Source organism: Gossypium hirsutum, chromosome D11 (assembly GCF_007990345.1).
Source record: "Gossypium hirsutum isolate 1008001.06 chromosome D11, Gossypium_hirsutum_v2.1, whole genome shotgun sequence".
Taxonomy (NCBI): domain Eukaryota; kingdom Viridiplantae; phylum Streptophyta; class Magnoliopsida; order Malvales; family Malvaceae; genus Gossypium; species Gossypium hirsutum.
In genome coordinates this window covers 22,113,595-22,137,871 of record NC_053447.1, presented here as the reverse complement: position 1 = coordinate 22,137,871, position 24,277 = coordinate 22,113,595, and the positions used below count along the sequence as shown (strand labels likewise).

General features: G+C 32.7%; 1 protein-coding gene and 3 long non-coding RNA genes across 4 annotated transcripts; 1 reads left to right on the top strand and 3 right to left on the bottom strand.

Annotated features, from left to right (window-relative positions):
* Positions 1 to 2,248: 2,248 nt before the first annotated feature.
* Positions 2,249 to 2,948, bottom strand: LOC107913081 (uncharacterized). The gene is made up of 3 exons (XR_001688407.2): positions 2,880 to 2,948; positions 2,690 to 2,794; positions 2,249 to 2,559 (listed from the first exon to the last, which is right to left on the bottom strand). It is a non-coding gene; the product is annotated as an uncharacterized lncRNA (long non-coding RNA).
* Positions 2,949 to 3,292: 344 nt separating this feature from the next.
* On the bottom strand, positions 3,293 to 5,046 carry LOC107913080 (uncharacterized). The gene is made up of 3 exons (XR_001688404.2): positions 4,677 to 5,046; positions 3,806 to 3,955; positions 3,293 to 3,704 (listed from the first exon to the last, which is right to left on the bottom strand). It is a non-coding gene; the product is annotated as an uncharacterized lncRNA (long non-coding RNA).
* Positions 5,047 to 5,185: 139 nt separating this feature from the next.
* LOC107913082 (uncharacterized) lies at positions 5,186 to 12,519 on the top strand. The gene is made up of 3 exons (XR_001688408.2): positions 5,186 to 5,415; positions 5,590 to 5,646; positions 10,452 to 12,519. It is a non-coding gene; the product is annotated as an uncharacterized lncRNA (long non-coding RNA).
* On the bottom strand, positions 6,339 to 9,291 carry LOC107913079 (protein RADIALIS-like 3). The gene is made up of 2 exons (XM_016841523.2): positions 7,740 to 9,291; positions 6,339 to 6,787 (listed from the first exon to the last, which is right to left on the bottom strand). The coding sequence occupies exon 1, from the start codon at positions 8,022 to 8,024 to the stop codon at positions 7,773 to 7,775; it is 252 nt and encodes an 83-aa protein (XP_016697012.1). The 5' UTR covers positions 8,025 to 9,291; the 3' UTR covers positions 6,339 to 6,787; positions 7,740 to 7,772.
* Positions 12,520 to 24,277: the final 11,758 nt, after the last annotated feature.

Sequence of the window (24,277 nt, the reverse complement as noted above, 5' to 3'; positions counted from 1 at the left end):
TCCATAAATACCAAATATCTCAATACTATGCTATGATATGCATGAACCTATATAAATTTAGTTTTTTGATATCCCAAAAATTTTATATTTTATTCAATTTAGTCCTTGAACTCGGGATAAGCATAACTTTGGATTCCTAGCTATGGATTAAAATTCGATTCCACATATTCTCATTAGGGACCTTATACTTTCTATTTCTAACACAATTTCATGATAAATTTTACATTTATTCAATTTAGTCCTTAATGTAACAAAATTAACAAACAAGCTAAATTAACTTTACAATCTAATCCCTTTTATATTATAAGCTTAAAATCTATCAATTTCAAGCCTAATTCTTCAAGAAATCAATCATGAAAACTTTCTAAAACTGTAACAGTTTTACAAATTGGTACATGGACTAGCTAAATCAAGCTCTCATACCCCCAAATTCATAAAATTTACAAGAATATGACTTGAATTAGCTTATGAATCAGTAGTTGAATGTTAAAGGAAAATTTATAGGTTTTCTTCTTCCTTTGGACGAAAATTAGATAACCAAATGAGTAAGATGACATTATTCCACTATCTCAACATATATAGCTTGATTAGAACTTAATTAACATTAGTTAATTAACTAAATCTTTAATTACTTTACTTTAATTAACATTAACATCATTAGTGGAAAAACACATTATCATCCACTATCTTTTGAAATAAAATGATCTATTTACCATTTCTGGCCTTTGGTTAATTGCTATTTAAATTCTCAAGCCTTTGGTCAATTAAAAACTTATAGCAGTTAGACTTTTACAATTTAATCCCTGAGCCTTAATTAACTATTTAATTGAAAAAATTGCTCGACCAAACTTCAATACATTTTTATATTATACTCATAAATATTAATATTAATATTTACGGACCTGATTTACGAAAATGAGGTTCCAAAATTGTATTTTTCGGTACTATTGAAAATCGGGCAATTACAGTTATGTCCATCCTTCTTAGCCATAACTTTTTTAAATAAATATATTATAACACTATTGTAATATGTAAATTATTTTTTATAATAAAATTTTTGACAATAACTTTAAAAAAAATTAGGATTTAAATAATATATTTTTTTGCTATAACTTTATAAAATACGTATACTTTATTTTTATAATATACTTTTTAGGATTTGTAATATAAGAATTGTTTTTCTATAATCATCTCAAAGACCCATATGTGTTCATGCTTATAATATAAATTTTATAACTTAAACTTGTATAAAATAAATTTTTTAAAAATTAAATTTGGGTATAATTACCTGCGTAATTACTCTATTTCTCATCCTCTCTTAAGAATTAAAAAGTGTAACTAGAGTGTTCCAATTATATCCAATTTAGTAGGACTCACTAATTACAATTGCTACTCAAACATGTCACTCACTCAAATTCAATTATTAAATGAATTTTCAAATATCACTTTAGTAAAAATTAAAATATTTTAAAGACTGGATTACACCGTGAGTTGCTCAAATGAAACATTAATATACTTAAAATCCAAATTCAGACCTGAAATTGGGCTAGCCCGTTTCTCTATTCATAAATTAATAAATAAGAATATGTTTTATTATTAATACTTAGGTTCTGTTTGTTTGGCAATAAAATGTTTTCCAATAATATGATTTTTAGTGTTTGGATGAATCTGTGTAAAATATTTTCTGTTGTTTGGCAGATTTCCTGAAAATATTTTCCGGAAAAGTTATTTTTACATATATTAATAAATTTATATACATATTAATAAATTTTTACATTTTAAATTGTTTTTACATATATTGCAATGATTTATTTATAAATAAATAAATCAAATTAAATATATAATAATACTCAATTATTAAGCTACAATATTAACCGTCATAAATTGAAAACAACCAAAGTCAAATAAAATATTTGTAATTATGTTAAAAATAAAAAACAATGATTGAATAATTATAAATTAACTTTCAAACCACAATTAAACAACAAAATTATCCACAAAATTATTTTAAAAAATCTATAAAATGAAAGTTTAATAAAAACACACTTAAAGTTGTGTTTGTGAAGCTTTTAGAAATTGTCTTTTATTTTTCTTTAATTTGTTTGTTATATAAATTATTTATTAATTGTCTACTTTAAATTTCATGACAATCCTTCAGCAGCTAAAAGCGATTAGTGTTTTAAATAGGTAGATAAATTAGTTAATTAGGCCTTGCTGCAGGTATGAATATATTCATAGCTAAAACACATAAGCACAATCAAAACTGTCCAAATAAATAAAGTAATGAGATCTGAATACAATTATCGCGGTACATAGAATTTTATATGAAGTAATATATAACCCACCCTTCTCAAGAATAAGTTATATGTAAACCTTTCAAAGTACAATCATATCTTGTAAATAGGTGTGATTCCCAGGAGATTGAAGCATTTTCTCATAACCACTGCGGTTGCTTCACATAATAGTAGTCTACTTGTTTCCTTATCTGACCCGATAACTTGCTCATTTCATCAATATATACCACATGTCATCTTAAAGTTTCATTGCAACATCTTTTACCTAGAATTCACTCTGCCATTAGAACTTTCCTAGTTTCAACACTAGGTGAACGGCCTTGTGAGGGCAGGGTGACAAGCAATAACAAGGTTTATTTTACCAAGAAACCATATAATTAAATCGTTGATCATACCTTGCACTCAGGGTTGCTGTAAAATTTGGAGAAGATTTCGGATAAATTATAGAGGTAGTCACACACAACATTCGGTAACAAATTGGTACAAGCCTTCTCAACAACCTGAAAGTAAGATAAAAATTTGTCAGACCGAGCTTGAGTCAAGAAACAATAAATATATTGTTATTTTTTTTCCTTAAGTTCTTACCTAAGCAAACTGCAGCAAATGGAGCCCCAAATTGTGCTCATCCTTATGCTCCAATACTAATGTCCCATTCTATTAAAAACAAAGAGATAATGGGTAAAAGTTGCAGATATTGAATCTGATACAAAAGAGTAGTTCTACTTAGCCTAATAACATCATACTAATGTCAGTACATAAAAAGGTAACTAAAAGATTTACAACGCTACTGCTTCAAATTGAGGAGGAACTTACATTCTTCACATCCAGAGTAAGATACAATCCCTTTTTACTTACTTTTAGGTTCAATTGAAGTACTCATGTTCTATATTCGTGTTCAACACATCCGGAGGTGATACAATCTTTTTACATATAGGGACCAATAGTAGAATTTAACCTTTTTACATATTTTTTTCTTTCAACGAATAAAATCCAATCCATAATAAAACCTCGTCCAAATTTGGATCATAATAAAGTGAATACACTATGCATGCAGTATAAATATTTGAGAACCAAGAAATCACTAACTTACAAATAGCTAGCAATTGCCAAACAACCATCAAACCAAAGGCATAATGAAAAAAATAAGCTCCAAATCCCATCTCATTTTAAACCGAAGCCATTAAAACTCATAAAGAAAAGCTAGATATTTCAGAACCTAATAGGTAAATAAAGATTCCATAGAAATAAGTCTGTATATAATAACATCTACACAATCAAACAGTAAGTCTACTTTCAACTGCTAAAAACAGTAAGCTAGAACTTGCTTTCACACAGTTGACAACAGCAAGCGCTTGTGCCACCAGTTTGGTGAAGCATAGCATCGATCTCATCACCATCCTCTATTTCCAGCTGAAACAAAAGAGAAAATATGCATTAGAACACATTCCCCTTCCGCAATGTGCACATTAGCACGAGTGGTCACTCATCTAACAGAGAAAATGAAATGATACCTCATTAGGAGTTTGTTCGCCTCGCAGGCGGCGGACATCGAACAAGAAGGCAATCGAGTTGAAATCCACAGATTGTCAATCACAATATGCATTCATGAGCTTCTTCAGTTGAGTGCTTCTTTTGATCCTAAAGAAAACTTCATTCCCATCCTAGGCTCATCATACAAAATTACAAATTTAGTCCAAAATAAAAGAGGAAGCCTTACTCCAAAAGGCCAATTATAAATCTCAAATCCACTACGACAATATGAACAACTCTCCAAATATATAAATCATTTAACGGTAAACTAATAAAGTGTTGAACCAGAACCGCTTACCAACAAAAAAATTAACAGTTTCCATGAATAGATAAGTCAAAACAAAGGTGTGTCACGGTCACAACAAGAATTTATACCAAATTTGCAGTTATCTATCATCCCTAAAGTACTAAAACTATTTCAACCTTCAAATTTTCTACGCCCTACAACCTGAATTATCTTCCCATTATTCATATATCTCTCACTTATATCTCTCACTCCTAACCTGAACTTATTGGAATTAACAGTTCAAATTATTCCTACTAACATACGAACAAAGATACACTTAGCTTTTTCTCAGTTTTAAAAAAGCCAAAGATGCCACAAATTTCAAACTTTGAGTAAACAAATTTACCCAGCTCTCTGATCCTCCTTTTGGTTTCTCTAGATGCAGCGATAAAAACTGTCATCAATCATGGGTTGTTACCAGGCTAAGAATTTGTTTTTTGGAACCAGACCCGATCCACCAATCAAATCAGTGAAAATTAAACAGAAAAAATGTTTTCTGGAACCTTCAACAATGGAAGCTTCAACAAACAATTTGAATTTTTAAAAGAATTAAACAGAAAAAATACCTGTTGATGACAGAGAGAGAACCACTGCTTCTGGGTCTTCTTTTCTTGACTGTGGCTGCTAATTTTTTTAGGGTTTCTTCAAAATACAAGTAAGGCTGACGGTCGACGGAGATGACAGACGGAGATGGTGAGGTGAGGTGAGGTGGTGAACGGAGATGAGGAGGCAGAGGATGTGGAAGAAAATTTGCTTAGAAGAGAAAGGAGAAAGGGAAAATGTCTTACGGATTAGAAATCGGTAAGACAATTTCCAAAATTTTGCTTTGGATTTTACCCGTGTTTGTAAAATGTTTTCCTATGGAAATCATGGAAATCATTTTCCACAAAACAAACACTGGAAATGAATGAGAATGTTTTCTAGAAAACATTTTTCACCAAACAAACACACCCTTAATAATTTAGTTTTAAACAACAATATTTTTGTATTATTTAAATTTAATCCAGGCCGGCCCAAAAAAATGAAAAAACCATCGTGTTTAAGCCCGACCCGGATAGAGTTGAGCCCACATTCTATGCCCGCGTTTCGTCCCCGCGCAAAGTTTCGCGTTCATTCGAATTTCAGTTCCCGTTTCTTCATAAAAAAAATAAAAAGTAAAAAACAGTTCCCCTTTCATATTGTTTTCTTGCCATTCTTTCGTTTCTCCCGAAATTCATCGTAAAGAGAGAACAGTTTCATTCTTTGAAATGGAAAATGGAACCGTTTGCTCTAAAAATGGTGGAAGACCCTCATATCCATAATCAGGTCAGATACTTTATCTTCCTTGCATTGCTATTTACTGCACGTTTGCTTCTTGAATTTAAGGAGAACCTTTTCAATATCCGTTTATAACATTGGTTTTTTTTTAAGGTAACATTGGTGTTATTTTGATCATTAAATATACACATTATTAATTTATTGAAGTTTTGTTAATGTTAGTTGATTTGCAAGATCTACGGGATTTTCAATTGGATTGGTTTTTCACCGATTAACCAGGTCTGTTTCTCGATCGTGTAACAGCTTTGTTTGTAATTTTCATATATGCCGTTCGATTATTTACTGCTTAATCTTTTAATTGTAACTTGCAATCCGTTTGAAATTAATAATATTTAGTAAACAAAATAAATTATATTAGGTTATTTTACAGCCACAATTTGAGAATAAAAATTTTATGTAATAAATATATTTATTAAAAGTATAGTCAAGCTTTGATTGGAATCTTAAAGTCAAATGATTTTACATAAAAATATATAAAAGATAAAATTACTATCATAGTAATATAATATAATTTATATATAAAAGAGTATTTTAATCATTTCTCATCTGCATTTGTGCTCAAATAACTTGTGACACCAATTTAATAAAAAGCTTAAATATAATATAAATATCAATAAAATATATTTAACATTTAATCTAACTAGACAAGGTCAAAGAAAAATACAAAAAGATAAATAAAGCAAATAATAATATTTTTCTGGGGAATATTCGATAATAGTCTTCCTGCAATTGAGGTCTTTGGTTGCATAATATAATGTTCTTTCACTATGATCTTTGACCCTTCAGAGTGTTGATCCAATAGGGTCGGAAGTGTGTAAATTATTGTACTAAAAAATCACACAAAGTTCAATTCCCAGTGAAGAGAGGTGGATCACAAGGATCTCTTAAATACCAAGTCTTTCCTTAGTCAGAATATTCCTTCTAACGTAATTTAATAGCACAATTAAATACTACTATTATACCCTCAAATATTGAAAGAAAAATAGGACAAAAAGAATACAAGAGTTTTAATGAGGTTCGGTAAATTATACCTACGTCCTCGGGCTACTAAAACCAGATGATAACTTTACTATCTCCAAAATATTACAAACAAATAGAATTCCTTAAGAATTCTCAAATGGGAGAAGAGAGAAAACTAAGAGAGAAAGATTGGTTGGGATGAATTGAAATGAGAAATGAGAAGGCCTATTTATAGTTGAGGTTCAAGGACCAAACAATAAATAGCCCATTATCTTAAGGACTAAAAAAAATTATCCCTTGCCACTTTTCCAAAGTTGGTGGTTGTCATTATTGATTGTCTCCCATTAATGTTAATGGCAACCATTATTAATTATCATCCATTAATGTTAACACAGAGAACCTGCAAGACAAGTAGAATAGGTTAGACATTATAAAAAGAAATTTATTTAATTTTTTATACAGTCTATACTCCATAGGAACCTTGAAAAGAACTCTAAAAAGTTGGAGATAAAACACAAAAGAAGTTTAAGATTTAAAAGAAAATAAAGGTATTAAAAACATTATCTGTTCGAGTAGTAATGTAGTCATTTATTGCATATAGGTTTAAATCAATTTGTTTGGTCTAGTATGAAGCCTGAGTTATAGTAAAAGAAATTGTTGCAAGTGAATTAAAAGAGGATGATTATTTTTTATTTTAATATCTCACTTGTGAATTGTTTGAACTGGTAATGTTTAAGGCCATTAACAAGCTATCCAAAAAGGGTAAGATTAAGCCTCATATGGGCTTCGTTTTGGCTTAGAAACAGGATAAGTACTTCCAATTAGGATTTTTGTTAGGTAATACATTGAATATAATTGATACTTTATAAGCAGTTAGGTGAATAGAATTGTTGCTTAATGTTCATTAATAAATAGTAAGTAAAATAAAACAAAATGATGGACCACAGAAAAGATATTCCCCACTTTTTCTGGATTATGTTCTACGGACCCACAAGGTGACTTCAGCTATTTAATGTTTAAGGACTTAGGGAATGACATTGTCTGATTTAAGAGTTCTTGTGGGGCCGTGGAGGAGCTAGGATATACTTCCTGGATAACTATTTCTTTAAACACAGACGTATAAGCATTTGCTTATTTATCACAAAAACCAAAGAAAGTTGCATTGTTAGGAATGCCAAATTCATGCTTATGAAATGATCTTCTGTTTCTTGGTTATCTGAAAGTGTTCATGGATAACTTGCAAATATTGACAACTGAATGGAGCTGTGAATGATCATATAAAATGGTTTTGGATATTAGCTGATTATTTATTAGGTTGGGTACTGAGTGGTACAAAGTCACTAGCACATTACCCTTTGGATACGGTAAGCTGATAACTCACTGCTTTAGTTGCTGCTCCCACTTGGATATGGATAAGGGTACCGTCCAGACTCGATCTCTTTGACATCCCTGACTAGGATCTCATAGTGCTGCTTGACTTCCTCAGCTGACTTTCCACCCACAGCTTTAGCAATATTAATCCAGCGGTCAGGAGTGTCCTGGTCATATTTAGCCAGAGCCTTCTCGAACATTTTGTTTTGCTTAGGTGTCCAGGAGGAGTTAGAGCTACGTGAAGAACTGAGAGAATGGGATGCCATTTGATGAAAATCCAAATGCAACTATTGAAAACAGAGGATTTATCGACAAGCTCGGGTGAATGGCAGGCTAAAACTTAAAAGAAATATGCCTGTGACTGAATTTGAGAGAAGGTTGTATAAATCGAAACGATGATGGAAGGGAATAGATGGACTTTTTCTCTCAAAAGGTTACTTCAAGTCAAGGTGCGGTGTGTGAGAGAGATCATGATAGAAGCTCCTTATAAGATGGAAGAAAAGTGTAGTGGGGTTGAGCAAGTTGGGTGAATATATCCTTCAAAAGGGTAGAGTATAATGTGACCCGTTCCCTTAGGAACCACAAGATGGAGCAGCACAAAGAACAAGAAGTAAAAGAGAAGAATCAGAATCAAAGGACACTATTGTTTTTTAAACCAAACCGTATTCTTTGATTAGGTCAGTGGCAAGTGGGATTTGCCTTGTTAGTTACTAGTTAGTGAAAAAAAAAATCGGATGTAGATGCAATTAGCTGTACCAAACTCATCCTCTGTTGCGTTCTAATTATGCATCAATTAACAAACTAGTGGTTGCATTATTAGCTAAAGCTAATGTAATCCATTTCTTTTGGTACGGAAGGGGTTATTGATGATAATTAAAACGTGAGGTCAATAGGACTGAAGTACTAGCAGCTTAGAGTTTTCCTGGACAAGTGCAATAATTTACTTTGTTATATATCTTTAAAAAAAATTATTGTGTCATAAGCACCTGAAGAATTTTCGTCACGTCTTAGTTGGCCTTTGGTAATGGTTCTAGCTGTTGTTCAGAAACAGACAACTTGTTGCCTTATTATTCAGTCAGAAATTAGCCAGCCAACTTGTATGGCTCCCTTAGCAGGACTTGGCATTGTTCCAGGAGTGTGTGGACTAATCCGAGTAAGAATTCCTGCATCTGCAACCAATAAAGGCAAATGATCTTTATTTCTTGATGGTGATATAGCTGTGTAATTATTTGCAGAGCTAAATCTGTATATGGGTAGTTTCATAATGCAACCAGTTCCCAGAAAAAGATAGCAATAGGTAGCTGTCCTTTTGGATAAGGGGCAAGCGGTCTCACTTTGTTATGAATAACCCCTTTCTCCTTTTTTTTCCGTGCTGGCTGGGGTAGGGAGAAGCGTTAGCTAGGATGGGCAACTATCTTTAGCAATATCTTAATCTATTTCGACTCGGTTTTGTTTGGACTGAAGTTATAAAGAACAATATGCTTTTCACTTTGTTTCAAATGAAAATTGAAACCCATGAGCTATCTGTCAAAGTTGTTCGTAGTAAAACTTGTTTTAAATAAGAGTTGTTCAACGTAGTAATTTTGAATTACAGTTTTTCTAAAGAGGAGTTATTCTTAATGTAGCTATTTTTAAACAACAGTTATTCCAAGCGACAATATATTAAGTGAAGTAGTATTGATACTCATATTAGGTTTGATACTCATATTAGGTTAACTTTGTTACTTTATTCAGATGCTATAATTTTTTGTAATCTTATTAATTTTTGGAAAGAGATAAAATAGTAGTAACCAAAATTAAATATCTACAACATACAAAGTATTATTGTTTTTTGGGCCAATTTTGAGGAGCGGAAGAGGTTGTAGAGAATTTAAACCTTAAATCTGGTGCCAACTTTAAATCCACTGGCCAAAGCATAATTGCTTAATGTGCTAATTAATGGCCTTTCTGCTCAGCTCTCAAATAAGTGCAACTCTTAACTTCTCATTCTGGTTGTGCACCATAAGCACAAGATGCGGAGTTATTCTCTCTTAAAGTTAGAGAAGAAATAGGGCCATAGGGCCATCACCTGCCAGCCGAGTTGTCATGACCATGGAAGCAGCAGAAAAATAGGTTCGCAACACTAATTAATTGAATCATATACCTTGAGAAAGAGTTGCTTCCATCTTTGGAAATACCATGGTTCTTCATATTGGTCAGCTGGGCAACCATCTATTAATACTGTATAAACCACGAATTGCATAGTTTCAGGCAGATCAAGCTTATGAGTTATGACAGCTTTTGATATCTTTCCGACATGTACTAAGATTTGGCACAATGTTAAGCCATTATGCAAGCTTGATCTAGAGAAATCACCCTAGTCTAATTGCATCAAGTTCTGTAACACGTGGCTGTCTATTTTATCTTGTTGTTTCCACAGTGAACCATAAATGCATTAGGATTAAGAGGTGATTATGATGCTGGAGGTGAAAATTGTGTTGACGATGATAAAATAAAGTGCATGAGATTATGTTAAGTAACAGTCAAAAGTTCACTACCTTAAAGCCAGGCTAGGCTAGCAAATGTTATCAAGGGGATGGCTTAGATTTGTCATTCTTCTTCTTCTTTTTATTTTTGAATCTGTGCATGTTGTAGTTCTGCATATTAAACAATCAAGGTCAATCCTGATAGAAAGTATGAAATTTGTCAATCAGAATCCTGCTGGACTGCTACACCAAATCTTGGAAGATCTTCTTGCTATGATTCTTATCATTTGCGGCTCTTTTTTTTTATCGTTTTCCCCCTCTATGATACACAGATTGCGACCTCTGTTTTTTCCACTCTCTATTATTCCAATCAAGATATGGACTGAATTCTTTCTAAAATGTAAATTACCGCTTGGAATATGAGGCATATTGATTCTCAACCAAAGATAATATCTTGGCAGCTACCCAGAACCTTGCTAGCCGACTGTGTGTGGTGATGGACTGGCTCTTTTGAAAGTGGGACTGTGATCATGTGTTTTTTTCATTGCTAGAATCTAGAAGTTGCTTCCAGACAAAAGAAGGGTACGGAAAACTTTATTTGATTGTCTTTACTACTTTAACTTGAGTACTTAGGTTTAGCTATAATTTCTCACCATATAACTCCATCGTAAAATTGGATCTTTTCACTCTCACTTCACAAATATTTCCTTCCATATTGTTTGGTTAATTGGTGTCAAAGAATAATAGAAGTGTAATTTTGGGCGTTAATCATTGGATGACAGTGGCTTGAGTAAATGTGGGGTGAATATGAACTTGTGTTTCTTTTGTACTTTATCTTGCTAAGATTTGAATTCCAAAGTAAAACGGATGGATTCCCCTTTTCTTTTTCCCCCTTGGTAGATATTGTTCTCATATTATGGTTGCTATATTCTAATATTTACCTAAAGAAGTGACAAAATTGTCAAAAGATGCCTAGCCTTTATGATTCCTTTGTGGTTAGATTCTATGTCCAAAGGACATAAATGTCCCCATGCATAAATTTGTATTATATTTGGTTTATAATCTTGTTACTGGGTCAATCAAGTTGTAAAGTTTAAAATTTTGGAGCTTGGTTATTGAAAGTAAATCCATTATTTTTGCCTAGTCTACATCTGCTATCATAAGCATGGGTACAATACACCTTTTTTAGGGGAATCTTTGCACAAAAGAACAAAGGGTTTTGGAAAATTGTTAATGACGAGTGAACCTGATTGAGGGAGCAAAGTATCTTTCAATAATCTTTCTTTGCTTTGTCTAAGTTACAAAAGCATAGACGTGTAGTAATAGGGTTCATGCACCAATCAGTAGTGTGTTCATGCATATTTAGACATTAGTCGATGTTAAAAGTTAGGAACCAATTTAAGGACTCGTAAGGTGATATATTGATAATGGATCTGTGGCCTGGATCAGTTGGATAAGATATTGAATGGATTATTGTGAGGAGGTTGAGAGACAGTACTTATTGTATTGTCATCAAAGACCATGATAAAACCCAACTGGCAGCAGTACTTTTCGGCCACTTATTTTAGCTCTGTGTCTCTGGATGAATATCTATTTAGGTCATCAGCCTGCGGGCTTAATAGTATTTTGGGTCTCTTTAGGTGTTCTTAACCTGCAAGTTCCTATTGGGTTTGCCTGTGGTCCAAGGGTTCCGATGTTTCATTCATCATTCTCATCGTGGCCCAGTTTTGCCTTTCATTTCCCATTTTGAGGCAAAGCAGCTTGTAACTTGAAATATCAAAGAGAAACTAAAGGACAAAATGGGTGAAGTATTGGAGCAATGTCCGTGCGTGTATATGTGCTTATATATATAAGACTATTATTAGTTCTGGTCTTGTCATTTTCAAATTCTAAAAAAGTGAAAGGGACCAGGGAATAGCCGTGCATATAGGTCTTCTTGCAATTATTTTTTAAGATCTAAGAATTGGAGGTTGTAACTTGTAGAGGGATTATCTCCATGTGAACAGTGAGTTGGATTTTATTCAGGTTAGCATTTTTTCATGTCAAATTAAAGTATATATATTTTCTTGGAGGTTGCTTATCCTTATATCATATAAACGTAGAGCGTGGATGATACCATTGAAAATAAAATAGATAATTTTTTTTTTGGATCGGGAATCTAACATAAATATATTTAATTTTTACTTTTTTCCATTTATTTGAATGGCTTTTAGAGAGATAAATTTTTGTAGGGTAAGTGTTTGATTGAATTGAGTTAATTCGAGTGAAAGAATTTCAAATTAATCGAGTTGATGAATCTTATTTTATTATCCTAACGTGATTTGAATTTTTTTTCCGAATTGAGTTGTGTGAAATGAAATTCAAATGCATTGAGTTAAATAAATTTGTAAGATGATTTATATGAGAGATTTGATTTAATAAATTACTTTAGTTTAGCATTTGTACATATCATAAAGATTTTCAGTATTTTTTATTTTTTGAAATTATATATATTTATAAAATTTTGGAAAAAAACATACTTTATACATATTTCAAAATTTTGTAATTTTTTTAGAAGGATCAATTTGCACGTTTTTGAAACTGTTGTGGACCTAAGGGGTATTTTCATTTTTTTTGTTATTTAAGTTATTCGAATTCTTAGAGTTGTAAAATTCAACTTGAACTTGAAATACCAAATTATTTATTTGAGTTGATTTGAAAAAACTTAATAACTCGAATAAATTGATTCAATTATCTTGAAATGCAAAAAAAAAAAAATAAATTTTTTTTGAATTGAATAGAGTTTTATTTTCCCCTGAATCTTTATACTTATACCTACAAAACAAATGTGTTGGATGTAAATATTTTTTTTGAGAAAATACTCTTGGAATTTATTCAAAAATAAAATAATAGAAACAAAAAGAACCATATTCAAACTAAATCAAATCTTAATCCAGGCCCAAATACAAATAGACGTAGTTGAGCCTACCATTACAAAATAAAAGCCCAAAATAAAACTGTCGAAACTATTTTTTATTTTGAAAAACGTGGTCAACTTGGATTTTTTAAAAAAAATGAAAATAGGAGTCGCCATTGATCCTTTTTATTTAGGTGTGATCGGGTCACCTCAAAAAATGGTTATTGTTAATAAGCAATTTGACTTTATTAAAACAATAATTTTGGTCCACGAAATTCAGAAAACGGGTTCGGGAGTCGGTTACGTACGAGGAAGAATTAGCACCCTCGTAACGCCCAAAAATTGGTACCTAGTTAATTAATTAATGTCTTAATGTCGAAAATTGAAAACTTTGAAGAGATTTAAAATACGATCTTTTGTTTTTTTATTTAAAAAAACTTATATAAATCAAGTTACTCGATAAGACCTTCTCATTTCGAAAAGAGAAAATGTCACACCCAATGAGTTAGGGCATGATATTTCACTTCCTCAAAAACGAGCTTGTCTAAAAAAACTCGTGCAATAAAATTTAAAAGGATATTCAATTGTTTAAGTCAGATGAAGAAATCGTAGCCCAATACATTAGGACACAATTTCTCAAAATTCTAAATATTGAATATTACCTTTATTATTTTTGGAAAAAAAATCCTCATCTCGAGAAAACAACGTGTCATATCCAATGCGTTAGGACACAACGTATTGAATTCTCGATAATGAGCTTTTTATTTATGTTTTGATTAAAGAGCATTCTTGATTATTCAGATTCAACGAAAGAGTTGAAACCCAATACGTTAGGGCTCAATCTTCAAGAAGATTCTTGTAACACCCCTTACCCGAGACCGTCTCCGGAATCGAGTACGAGATGTCATCCAATTTAACTTACCGATTCGGAGCATAAAAATTTGCTTTTAAAATTAAATTCACTGTTCATAACAACACTGTCCACTTGCGCAACTGTCACTAATTTAATTATAACTTGAGTTACGAAACTCAAAATTTAAATCCGTAAATTTTCCGTGAAACTGGACTCATATTCCTACTTACCATAAAATTTTTAGAATTTTTGACTTAGCACATTAGTACAGTTTATTCATTAAAGTATCCCCTGTTTCACAGCTCGACAGATCTGACCTCTTGGTGCTAAAAATCAAATATCTAATTGTACAGAATTCATATAAGGTTACCATTAATTTATTTTGAAAATATACTCACTAAGGAATCTAAACATATAAATTATGACCTATAATTATTTCTGTACAATTTATAATGATTTTCTAAAGTTAGAACAGGGGACTTCAAAAACCATTTTGACCCTGTCTCACTAAAATTTAAATATCTCAAAATATAAAATTCCTTTGCCTACACCGTTTCTTTCATGTAAAAATAGACTCGATAAGCTTTAATTCTATATATCATTCACCCTCTAATTCCATTTCTACTATTTATGGTGATTTTTTCACATTCACGTCACTACTGCTGTCAAAGAAACTGCTGCTTTGAATTAGTTACCATTTAAACATACATAACTCCAAAACATATTCTTTAATAACTACTTCAATAGCTAACATTAGCCATATCATTTGGGCATGCTCAAAATGATTAAGACTCTATACATGCCATAGTTTAAACATTTTGAAAAGCACATAATACCGAGACGGTTATGATAGTGTGATACGAGCTCCGACGGTCCACTATTCGATCAAGTTCAAATCACTATAAAACAAAGGAAAGAAAGAGATGTGTAAGCTATAAATAGCTTAGTAAGTTACATGTAAACAATAATTACTCAATTAATAATTAACACTTTTAACATATAACTAATCAAAACATTTTTTAGCAATTTCAATCACTTACACATACACGATCTTACCAATTCACTTGCATATACATTTTCACACTTAACATTTCATATTCACTTTAATTCATTATTAATCCCGTTGAACACTTGGAATATACACGGATACGTAGAGATTTAGCACATAAGTGCCACACTGGTATGTAGCCGAAGCTACCACTGATATGTAGCCGAAGCTACCACTGGATGTAGCCAAAGCTACCACTGACATGTAGCCGAAGCTACCACTGATCAATAACACTGGAAATGTCCACGGGCCTGCTCACACAAGCTGTCAGGTGTCTGCAACACATGCTAGATCACCCAGCACCTGGGACTCACTGTAACACTGTAACACTGGTCTCTAGTGACATGTCACTTGTATCCAATTCTATTCCTAAGTTCAACCGGGAATTTACACTTAACACTTTATTTTCAACACTTTATCACTTGAATAATTCATGAACAACTTTCCTTCCACATTCAATATTAATTCACATATCAAATAAAATTCACAATTTATACAAATATAACTATTATTTACATATAACTTACCTCGGATGCAAAACGACTATTTTTGTAATTTAGTCGATAACTTTCTCTTTTCCCCGATCACTTGCACTATTTCTTCTTTCTTGATCTATATTAACACAATTTAATACATTTTATCAATATTCCATTCAAATACAATTCATACACAACATTTTGACACATTTACATTTTTCCCCATAACTTTTCAAAAATTCCACTTTTGTCCCTAAGCTCGTAAAAATAAAATTCTCTAAATTCTTAAATTTCAAACTTCACTAAATCATATTTGATGCTCATAACGGGCCTCAATTTCACAAAATCACAACTTTATGCACACTTTACCATCTTTCACAATTTAGCCCTTTTTTCAACATTTTTCATTGAAATTCATCTAGTAAAACTTGTAATTAACACTTCAAACATTCATTATCTAACATCACTACTCAATTTACAATTATATCATGAATGGGTCAATTTTTAAACTTTAATTTCATTTAAATTAAATGGTAGAAACATGAAATTCAAGCTTCAATAAGCATAAAAATACGAAAATAATTAAAAACGGGGCAAGAAATCACTTACAATTGAGCTTAGGAAAATCAAAACCCCTAACTATGGTAACCTGAAACTTTCGGCAGCAAGCTTCTGATTTTTTTGAAGAAGATGGACACTTATTTTCTCTTTATTTTGTCTTTTACCCAATTTGGACAAAAATGCCCTTGACCCATTACTTAGATATTTTTCTAGAAATACCCTTTTGTGTCCATAACACTAATTTATGGTCTAATTGCCACATAAACACTTCCAATTTCATGCAATAATTCAATTAAGTCATTTAATCACTAATTAGACACACTTTGCATTTTTCTCAATTTAGTCCTAAAAATTCAATTAAGCACTAAAGCATTAAAATTTCCTATCCATATTTTCACACAATATTTCAATCAATCAGTAACTAATAAAAATTTATAAAATTAAACTATTTCACTTTGGATTTGTGGTTACGAAACCACTATTCCGATTAGGCCCTATTTCGGGCTATCACAATTCTCCCCCCCTTAGGGATTTTCGTCCCCGAAAATCTTACCAGTGAATAAGTTGGGATACTGTTTCCTCATAGCCTCCTCGGTTTCCCATGTTGCCTCTTCCACCCCATGTCGTTGCCATAACACTTTCACTAAAGCAATTTCTTTGTTTCTCAACTGTTTCACTTCTCGTGCCAAGATTCGAATCGGTTCTTCTTCGTATGTAATATCCGATCGAATTTCCACTTCAGTCGGTGAAATCACATGTGATGGGTCCGATTGATATCGCCTCAACATAGAAACATGAAACACATTATGAATTCTTTCCAATTCCGGTGGTAAAGACAATCGATAAGCCACTGGACCAATTCTTTCTATCACTTCATACGGACCAATAAATCTTGGACTTAATTTGCCTTTACGTCCAAATCTCAAAATTTTCTTCCATGGAGACACTTTCAAAAATACTTTATCTCCCACTTGAAACTCAATCTCTTTTCTTTTCAAGTCCGCATACGACTTCTGTCGATCCGATGCAGCTTTCAAACAATCACGGATTATCTTCACTTTTTCTTCGGTTTCTTTTACCAAATCGACTCCATGTAACTGATTTTCATTAAGTTCAGTCCAATATAATGGAGTCCGACACTTTCGTCCATACAACGCTTCATAAGGTGCCATTTTTATGCTTGACTGATAACTATTATTATAAGCAAATTCCACCAAAGGTAAATATCTTTCCCAATTACCTTCAAATTCCAATACACAACATCTCAACATGTCTTCGAGTATTTGAATTACTCTTTCAGACTGTCCATCGGTTTGGGGATGGAATGCTGTACTAAAATTCAATTTAGTACCCAATGCCTCTTGTAATTTCTTCCAAAACCTTGAAGTAAATCGTGGATCTCTATCAGATATAATAGACATAGGTACACCATGTAATCAGACTATCTCAGCAATATACAATTCAGCTAACTTGTCAAGTGAAAAACTCATTCGCACAGGAATGAAATGAGCCGACTTAGTCAATCGATCAACTATAACCCAAATTGAGTCTTTCTTTTTCGGTGACAATGGCAATCCAGAAACAAAATCCATAGTAATTCTATCCCATTTCCACTCGGGCACCATAATAGGTTGAAGTAATCCTGAAGGTACTTGGTGTTCAGCTTTTACTTGTTGGCACACTAAACACTTTGTCACATACTCGGAGATATCCCGTTTCATACCCGACCACCAATAAAATTTCTTCAAATCATTGTACATTTTTACACTACCGGGGTGAACTGCCAAATGACTATCATGTGCTTCTTGCAAAATTTTCTGAATTAAATCAATATTTTTCGGAACACATATTCTATCACGAAACATTAAACATCCATCTGAATCAATCTGAAAATCAGAATTATTGTCCACTGCACACTGAGTCTTTCTTCTTTGCAATTCATTATCCACTTTCTGAGCCTCACAAATTTCTTGAAGAAACAATGGTCTAGCTTTTAACTCTGCAAACAATGATCCATCTTCAGTCAATGTTAATCTCGTATTCAAAGCTCTCAAAGCAAAGAGAGACTTTCTGCTCAAAGCATCAGCAACTATATTAGCTTTTCCCGGATGATAATCTATCACAAGTTCATAATCTTTCAACAATTCCAACCATCTTCTTTGCCGCAAATTCAGATCTTTTTGTGTCATAACATATTTCAAACTTTTATGATCTGTAAAAACACGACATTTCTCACCATATAAATAATGACGCCAAATCTTCAAAGCAAAGACAATAGCAGCCAACTCTAAATCATGGGTAGGATAATTTCGTTCATGCGGTTTCAATTGTCGAGAAGCATACGCTATCACCTTTCCTTCTTGCATCAATACACATCCAAGCCCATTTAGTGACGCGTCACTATAAACAACAAATTCCTTTCCTGACTCAGGTTGCACTAACACTGGTGCCTCAGTTAAACACTTCTTTAATTTCTCAAAACTTTGTTGACACTCCTCGGTCCATTCGAACTTAACATCTTTTTGCAACAATTTTGTCATCGGTGAAGCTATCATCGAAAAACCTTCTACAAATCGACGATAATATCCGGCTAAGCCCAGAAAACTCCTAACTTCAGATACATTTCTTGGAGGCTTCCACTCAACTATTGCCGATATCTTATTCGGATCCACTCGAATGCCATCTCCCGAGACAATATGCCCCAGAAATCCAACTTCACTAAGCCAAAATTCACTTTTGCTAAATTTAGCAAATAATTTCTTTTCTCGCAGCGTTTGTAGCACAATTCTTAAATGTTCAGCATGCTCGGCTTCACTTCGGGAATAAATAAGAATATCATCTATAAACACCACAACAAATTTATCCAAATAGGGCCGGAAAATTCGATTCATCAAATCCATAAAAATAGCTGGAGCATTAGTCAGGCCAAAAGGCATTACAAGAAATTCATAGTGGCCATATCGGGTTCTGAAAGCAGTCTTTGGCACATCTGACTCTTTAACCCTCAATTGATAATATCCGGATCTCAAATCAATTTTGGAAAACACTGTGGCATCCTTTAACTGATCAAACAAGTCATCTATTCGGGGTAATGGATACTTATTCTTCACTGTCACTTTGTTAAGTTGACGATAATCAATACACAATCTCAATGTCCCATCCTTTTTCTTCACAAATAGCACGGGAGCACCCCACGGAGAGTAACTTGGTCTAACAAATCCTTTATCTGTCAGCTCTTGTAATTGCACTTTTAATTCTTTTAATTCAGTTGGTGCCATTCTATAGGGAGCAATCGATATTGGAGCAGTACCTGGCATTACTTCAATACCAAACTCTACTTCTCTAATCGGAGGCAAACCTGGCAACTCTTCTGGGAACACATCTACATATTCACATACCACTGGCACTGATTCGATCTTTATTTCAGACACTTTTGTGTTCAACACATAAGCAAGATATGCTTCACAACCATTTTTCAAACATTTCTGAGCAGACATGGCAGAAATCACAATTGGCATCACATTTGACTTATCTGTTTTAACCCGAAGAACTGTACCACTACCACACTTCAACTCAAGAATTTTCTGACTGCAATCTATCTTGGCCTTATGTAATGTCAACCAATCCATTCCCAAAATAACATCAAATTCATCAAATGGCAACAACATTAAGTTGGCAGGGAAACACTGACCTTGTATAATCAAAGGACAATTTTTGCATATTTTATCAACTATCATATGCTTGCCTAAAGGATTCGACACTTTAACCACATACTCAGTCAATTCAACACAAATTCTTATCAGACACTAAATTCATGCATACATACGAGTGAGTAGAACCAGGATCAATCAATGCAAGAACATTAGTGTCATAAAGAGAAAATATACCAGTGATCACATCAGAAGAAGATGCTTCCTCTCTAGCTCGGATGGCATAAGCTCTTGCTGGAGCTCCCACTTCAGATCTTACAGTCGTGTCTTTTGTTACGCCTCTATCACTAGTTCCAATCCCCACATTTCTCTGTGGTCTTCCTCTAGTAGTCACACTGCTCGATCTCACATTCTGAAACTTTTCTATCTCTTCTCTTTCCGGACAATCTTTCACAAAATGATCTTGAGATCCACATTTAAAACAAGCTCGGCTGATTAAATAACATTCCCCCAAATGTCGTTTTCCACAATGTTGACATTCCGGTCTAGTAGGTTTAACACTACCTGTACTTGCCATAGAAGTTGCCTGAGCTTTAGAACCTGAATATTGTCTTCCTCGATCTCTTTGAAAATTCACACTAGAAACATTCGATCGAGTATTCATTTCTTTAAACTTCTTCGCTTGAGACTGAAATGGCTTACCCATTGATCTTTTTCTTTCATCTCTTGCTTCACTTTCCACCTTTCTTTTCTCTTTGCTCAATTCTTCAGCCTTGATAGCTCTTTCAACTAGTACCACTAACTCTTTAATTTCAAGAATTCCCACTAGCAATCGGATATCCTCGTTTAATCCATCTTCAAACCTTTTACACAATGTAGCTTCATTAGATACACACTCTTGGGCATACTTGCTTAATTTGACAAATTCTCGCTCATATTCGGCTACCGTCATGCGCCCTTGTTTCAATTCAAGAAACTCTTTTCTCTTTTGATCAATGAAACGCTGACTCACATACTTCTTCCGGAATTCTTCTTGAAAGAAGTCCCATGTAACTTTCTCTTTAGGCACCACTGACACTAAAGTTTTCCACCAATTATAAGCCGAATCCCTCAGCAATGAGATAGCACATTTGAGACTTTCTTCTGGAGTACAAGATAATTCATCCAACACTCTGATAGTATTATCAAGCCAGAACTCTGCTCTTTCAGGATCATCATTTACATTAGCTCGGAACTCTTCGGCTCCATACTTTCGAATTTTGTCCACTGGAGGCTTTGACAATTTTAACACTTCAGTTTGTTGAGGAGCTATGGGAACAGCTTGAGGAATAGGAGGGGGCGGAGGAGGTTGAGCACTAGGATTAGTTCTAACAAACTCAGTGTACCAATTGTTCATCATTTGGAGAAAAGCTTCTCGAGCCTCATCTCCTTAACCCTGAGTCTCGAATCGACTTTCAACAGGCACATTACTTTGAGCATCATCAGCTGTATCTCGGTTAGAATCCATTACTATAAAAAAAACATTTTAAGATGTCAGGAGTCGTCACACTATCATTATTCAATTATGGCATGTATAGATAGTCTATTACACTCGCTACGTTAGTCCGAGAATCGACTAAACCGTAGCTCTGATACCACTAAATGTAACACCCCTTACCCGAGACCGTCTCCGGAATCGAGTACGAGATGTCATCCAATTTAACTTACCGATTCGGAGCATAAAAATTTGCTTTTAAAATTAAATTCACTGTTCATAACAACACTGTCCACTTGCGCAACTGTCACTAATTTAATTATAACTTGAGTTACGAAACTCAAAATTTAAATCCGTAAATTTTCCGTGAAACTGGACTCATATTCCTACTTACCATAAAATTTTCAGAATTTTTGACTTAGCACATTAGTACAGTTTATTCATTAAAGTATCCCCTGTTTCACAGCTCGACAGATCTGACCTCTTGGTGCTAAAAATCAAATATCTAATTGTACAGAATTCATATAAGGTTACCATTAATTTATTTTGAAAATAGACTCACTAAGGAATCTAAACATATAAATTATGACCTATAATTATTTCTGTACAATTTATAATGATTTTCTAAAGTTAGAACAGGGGACTTCAAAAACCATTTTGACCCTGTCTCACTAAAATTTAAATATCTCAAAATATAAAATTCCTTTGCCTACACCGTTTCTTTCATGTAAAAATAGACTTGATAAGCTTTAATTCTATATATCATTCACCCTCTAATTCCATTTCTACTATTTATGGTGATTTTTTCACATTCACGTCACTACTGCTGTCAAAGAAACTGCTGCTTTGAATTAGTTACCATTTAAACATACATAACTCCAAAACATATTCTTTAATAACTACTTCAATAGCTAACATTAGCCATATCATTTGGACATGCTCAAAATGATTAAGACTCTATACATGCCATAGTTTAAACATTTTGAAAAGCACATAATACCGAGACGGTTATGATAGTGTGATACGAGCTCCGACGGTCCACTATTCGATCAAGTTCAAATCACTATAAAACAAAGGAAAGAAAGAGATGTGTAAGCTATAAATAGCTTAGTAAGTTACATGTAAACAATAATTACTCAATTAATAATTAACACTTTTAACATATAACTAATCAAAACATTTCTTAGCAATTTCAATCACTTACACATACACGATCTTACCAATTCACTTGCATATACATTTTCACACTTAACATTTCATATTCACTTTAATTCATTATTAATCCCGTTGAACACTTGGAATATACACGGATACGTAGAGATTTAGCACATAAGTGCCACACTCGTATGTAGCCGAAGCTACCACTGATATGTAGCCGAAGCTACCACTGGATGTAGCCAAAGCTACCACTGACATGTAGCCGAAGCTACCACTGATCAATAACACTGGAAATGTCCACGGGCCTGCTCACACAAGCTGTTAGGTGTCTGCAACACATGCTAGATCACCCAGCACCTGGGACTCACTGTAACACTGTAACACTGGTCTCTAGTGACATGTCACTTGTATCCAATTCTATTCCTAAGTTCAACCGGGAATTTACACTTAACACTTTATTTTCAACACTTTATCACTTGAATAATTCATGAACAACTTTCCTTCCACATTCAATATTAATTCACATATCAAATATAATTCACAATTTATACAAATATAACTATTATTTACATATAACTTACCTCGGATGCAAAACGACTATTTTTGTAATTTAGTCGATAACTTTCTCTTTTCCCCGATCACTTGCACTATTTCTTCTTTCTTGATCTATATTAACACAATTTAATACATTTTATCAATATTCCATTCAAATACAATTCATACACAACATTTTGACACATTTACATTTTTCCCCATAACTTTTCAAAAATTCCACTTTTGTCCCTAAGCTCGTAAAAATAAAATTCTCTAAATTCTTAAATTTCAAACTTCACTAAATCATATTTGATGCTCATAACGGGCCTCAATTTCACAAAATCACAACTTTATGCACACTGTACCATCTTTCACAATTTAGCCCTTTTTTCAACATTTTTCATTGAAATTCATCTAGTAAAACTTGTAATTAACACTTCAAACATTCATTATCTAACATCACTAATCAATTTACAATTATATCATGAATGGGTCAATTTTTAAACTTTAATTTCATTTAAATTAAATGGTAGAAACATGAAATTCAAGCTTCAATAAGCATAAAAATACGAAAATAATTAAAAACGGGGCAAGAAATCACTTACAATTGAGCTTAGGAAAATCAAAACCCCTAACTATGGTAACCTGAAACTTTCGGCAGCAAGCTTCTGATTTTTTTGAAGAAGATGGACATTTATTTTCTCTTTATTTTGTCTTTTACCCAATTTGGACAAAAATGCCCTTGACCCATTACTTAGATATTTTTCTAGAAATACCCTTTTGTGTCCATAACACTAATTTATGGTCTAATTGCCACTTAAACACTTCCAATTTCATGCAATAATTCAATTAAGTCATTTAATCACTAATTAGACACACTTTGCATTTTTCTCAATTTAGTCCTAAAAATTCAATTAAGCACTAAAGCATTAAAATTTCCTATCCATATTTTCACACAATATTTCAATCAATCAGTAACTAATAAAAATTTATAAAATTAAACTATTTCACTTTGGATTTGTGGTTACGAAACCACTATTCCGATTAGGCCCTATTTCGGGCTATCACAATTCTAAATACCGAGTATTGCCTTTATTTTTCAAAACTCTCTTTATACGAATTTGGGTAACAATTATATAACGGAGTAACAATTGTGATAATATAAATATAAATAGCATGATCAAGAACAACAACAACAACAACAATAATAATAATAATAATAATAATAATAATAATAATACTAATACTAATACTAATACTAATACTAATAATAATAATAATAATGAAAAGATAAATAAAAAACAAATCAATCATGTATACACAATATGAAGTAAATAAACAAATAAAACCGAAACATTTAAAGAATATAATAATGATAATAATGGTAATGTGAATAAATAAATA

What these genes read in the sequence shown, in the direction of transcription:
- LOC107913079 (XM_016841523.2), bottom strand. Translation starts at nt 8,024, where the DNA reads ATGGCATCCCATTCTCTCAGTTCTTCACGTAGCTCTAACTCCTCCTGG.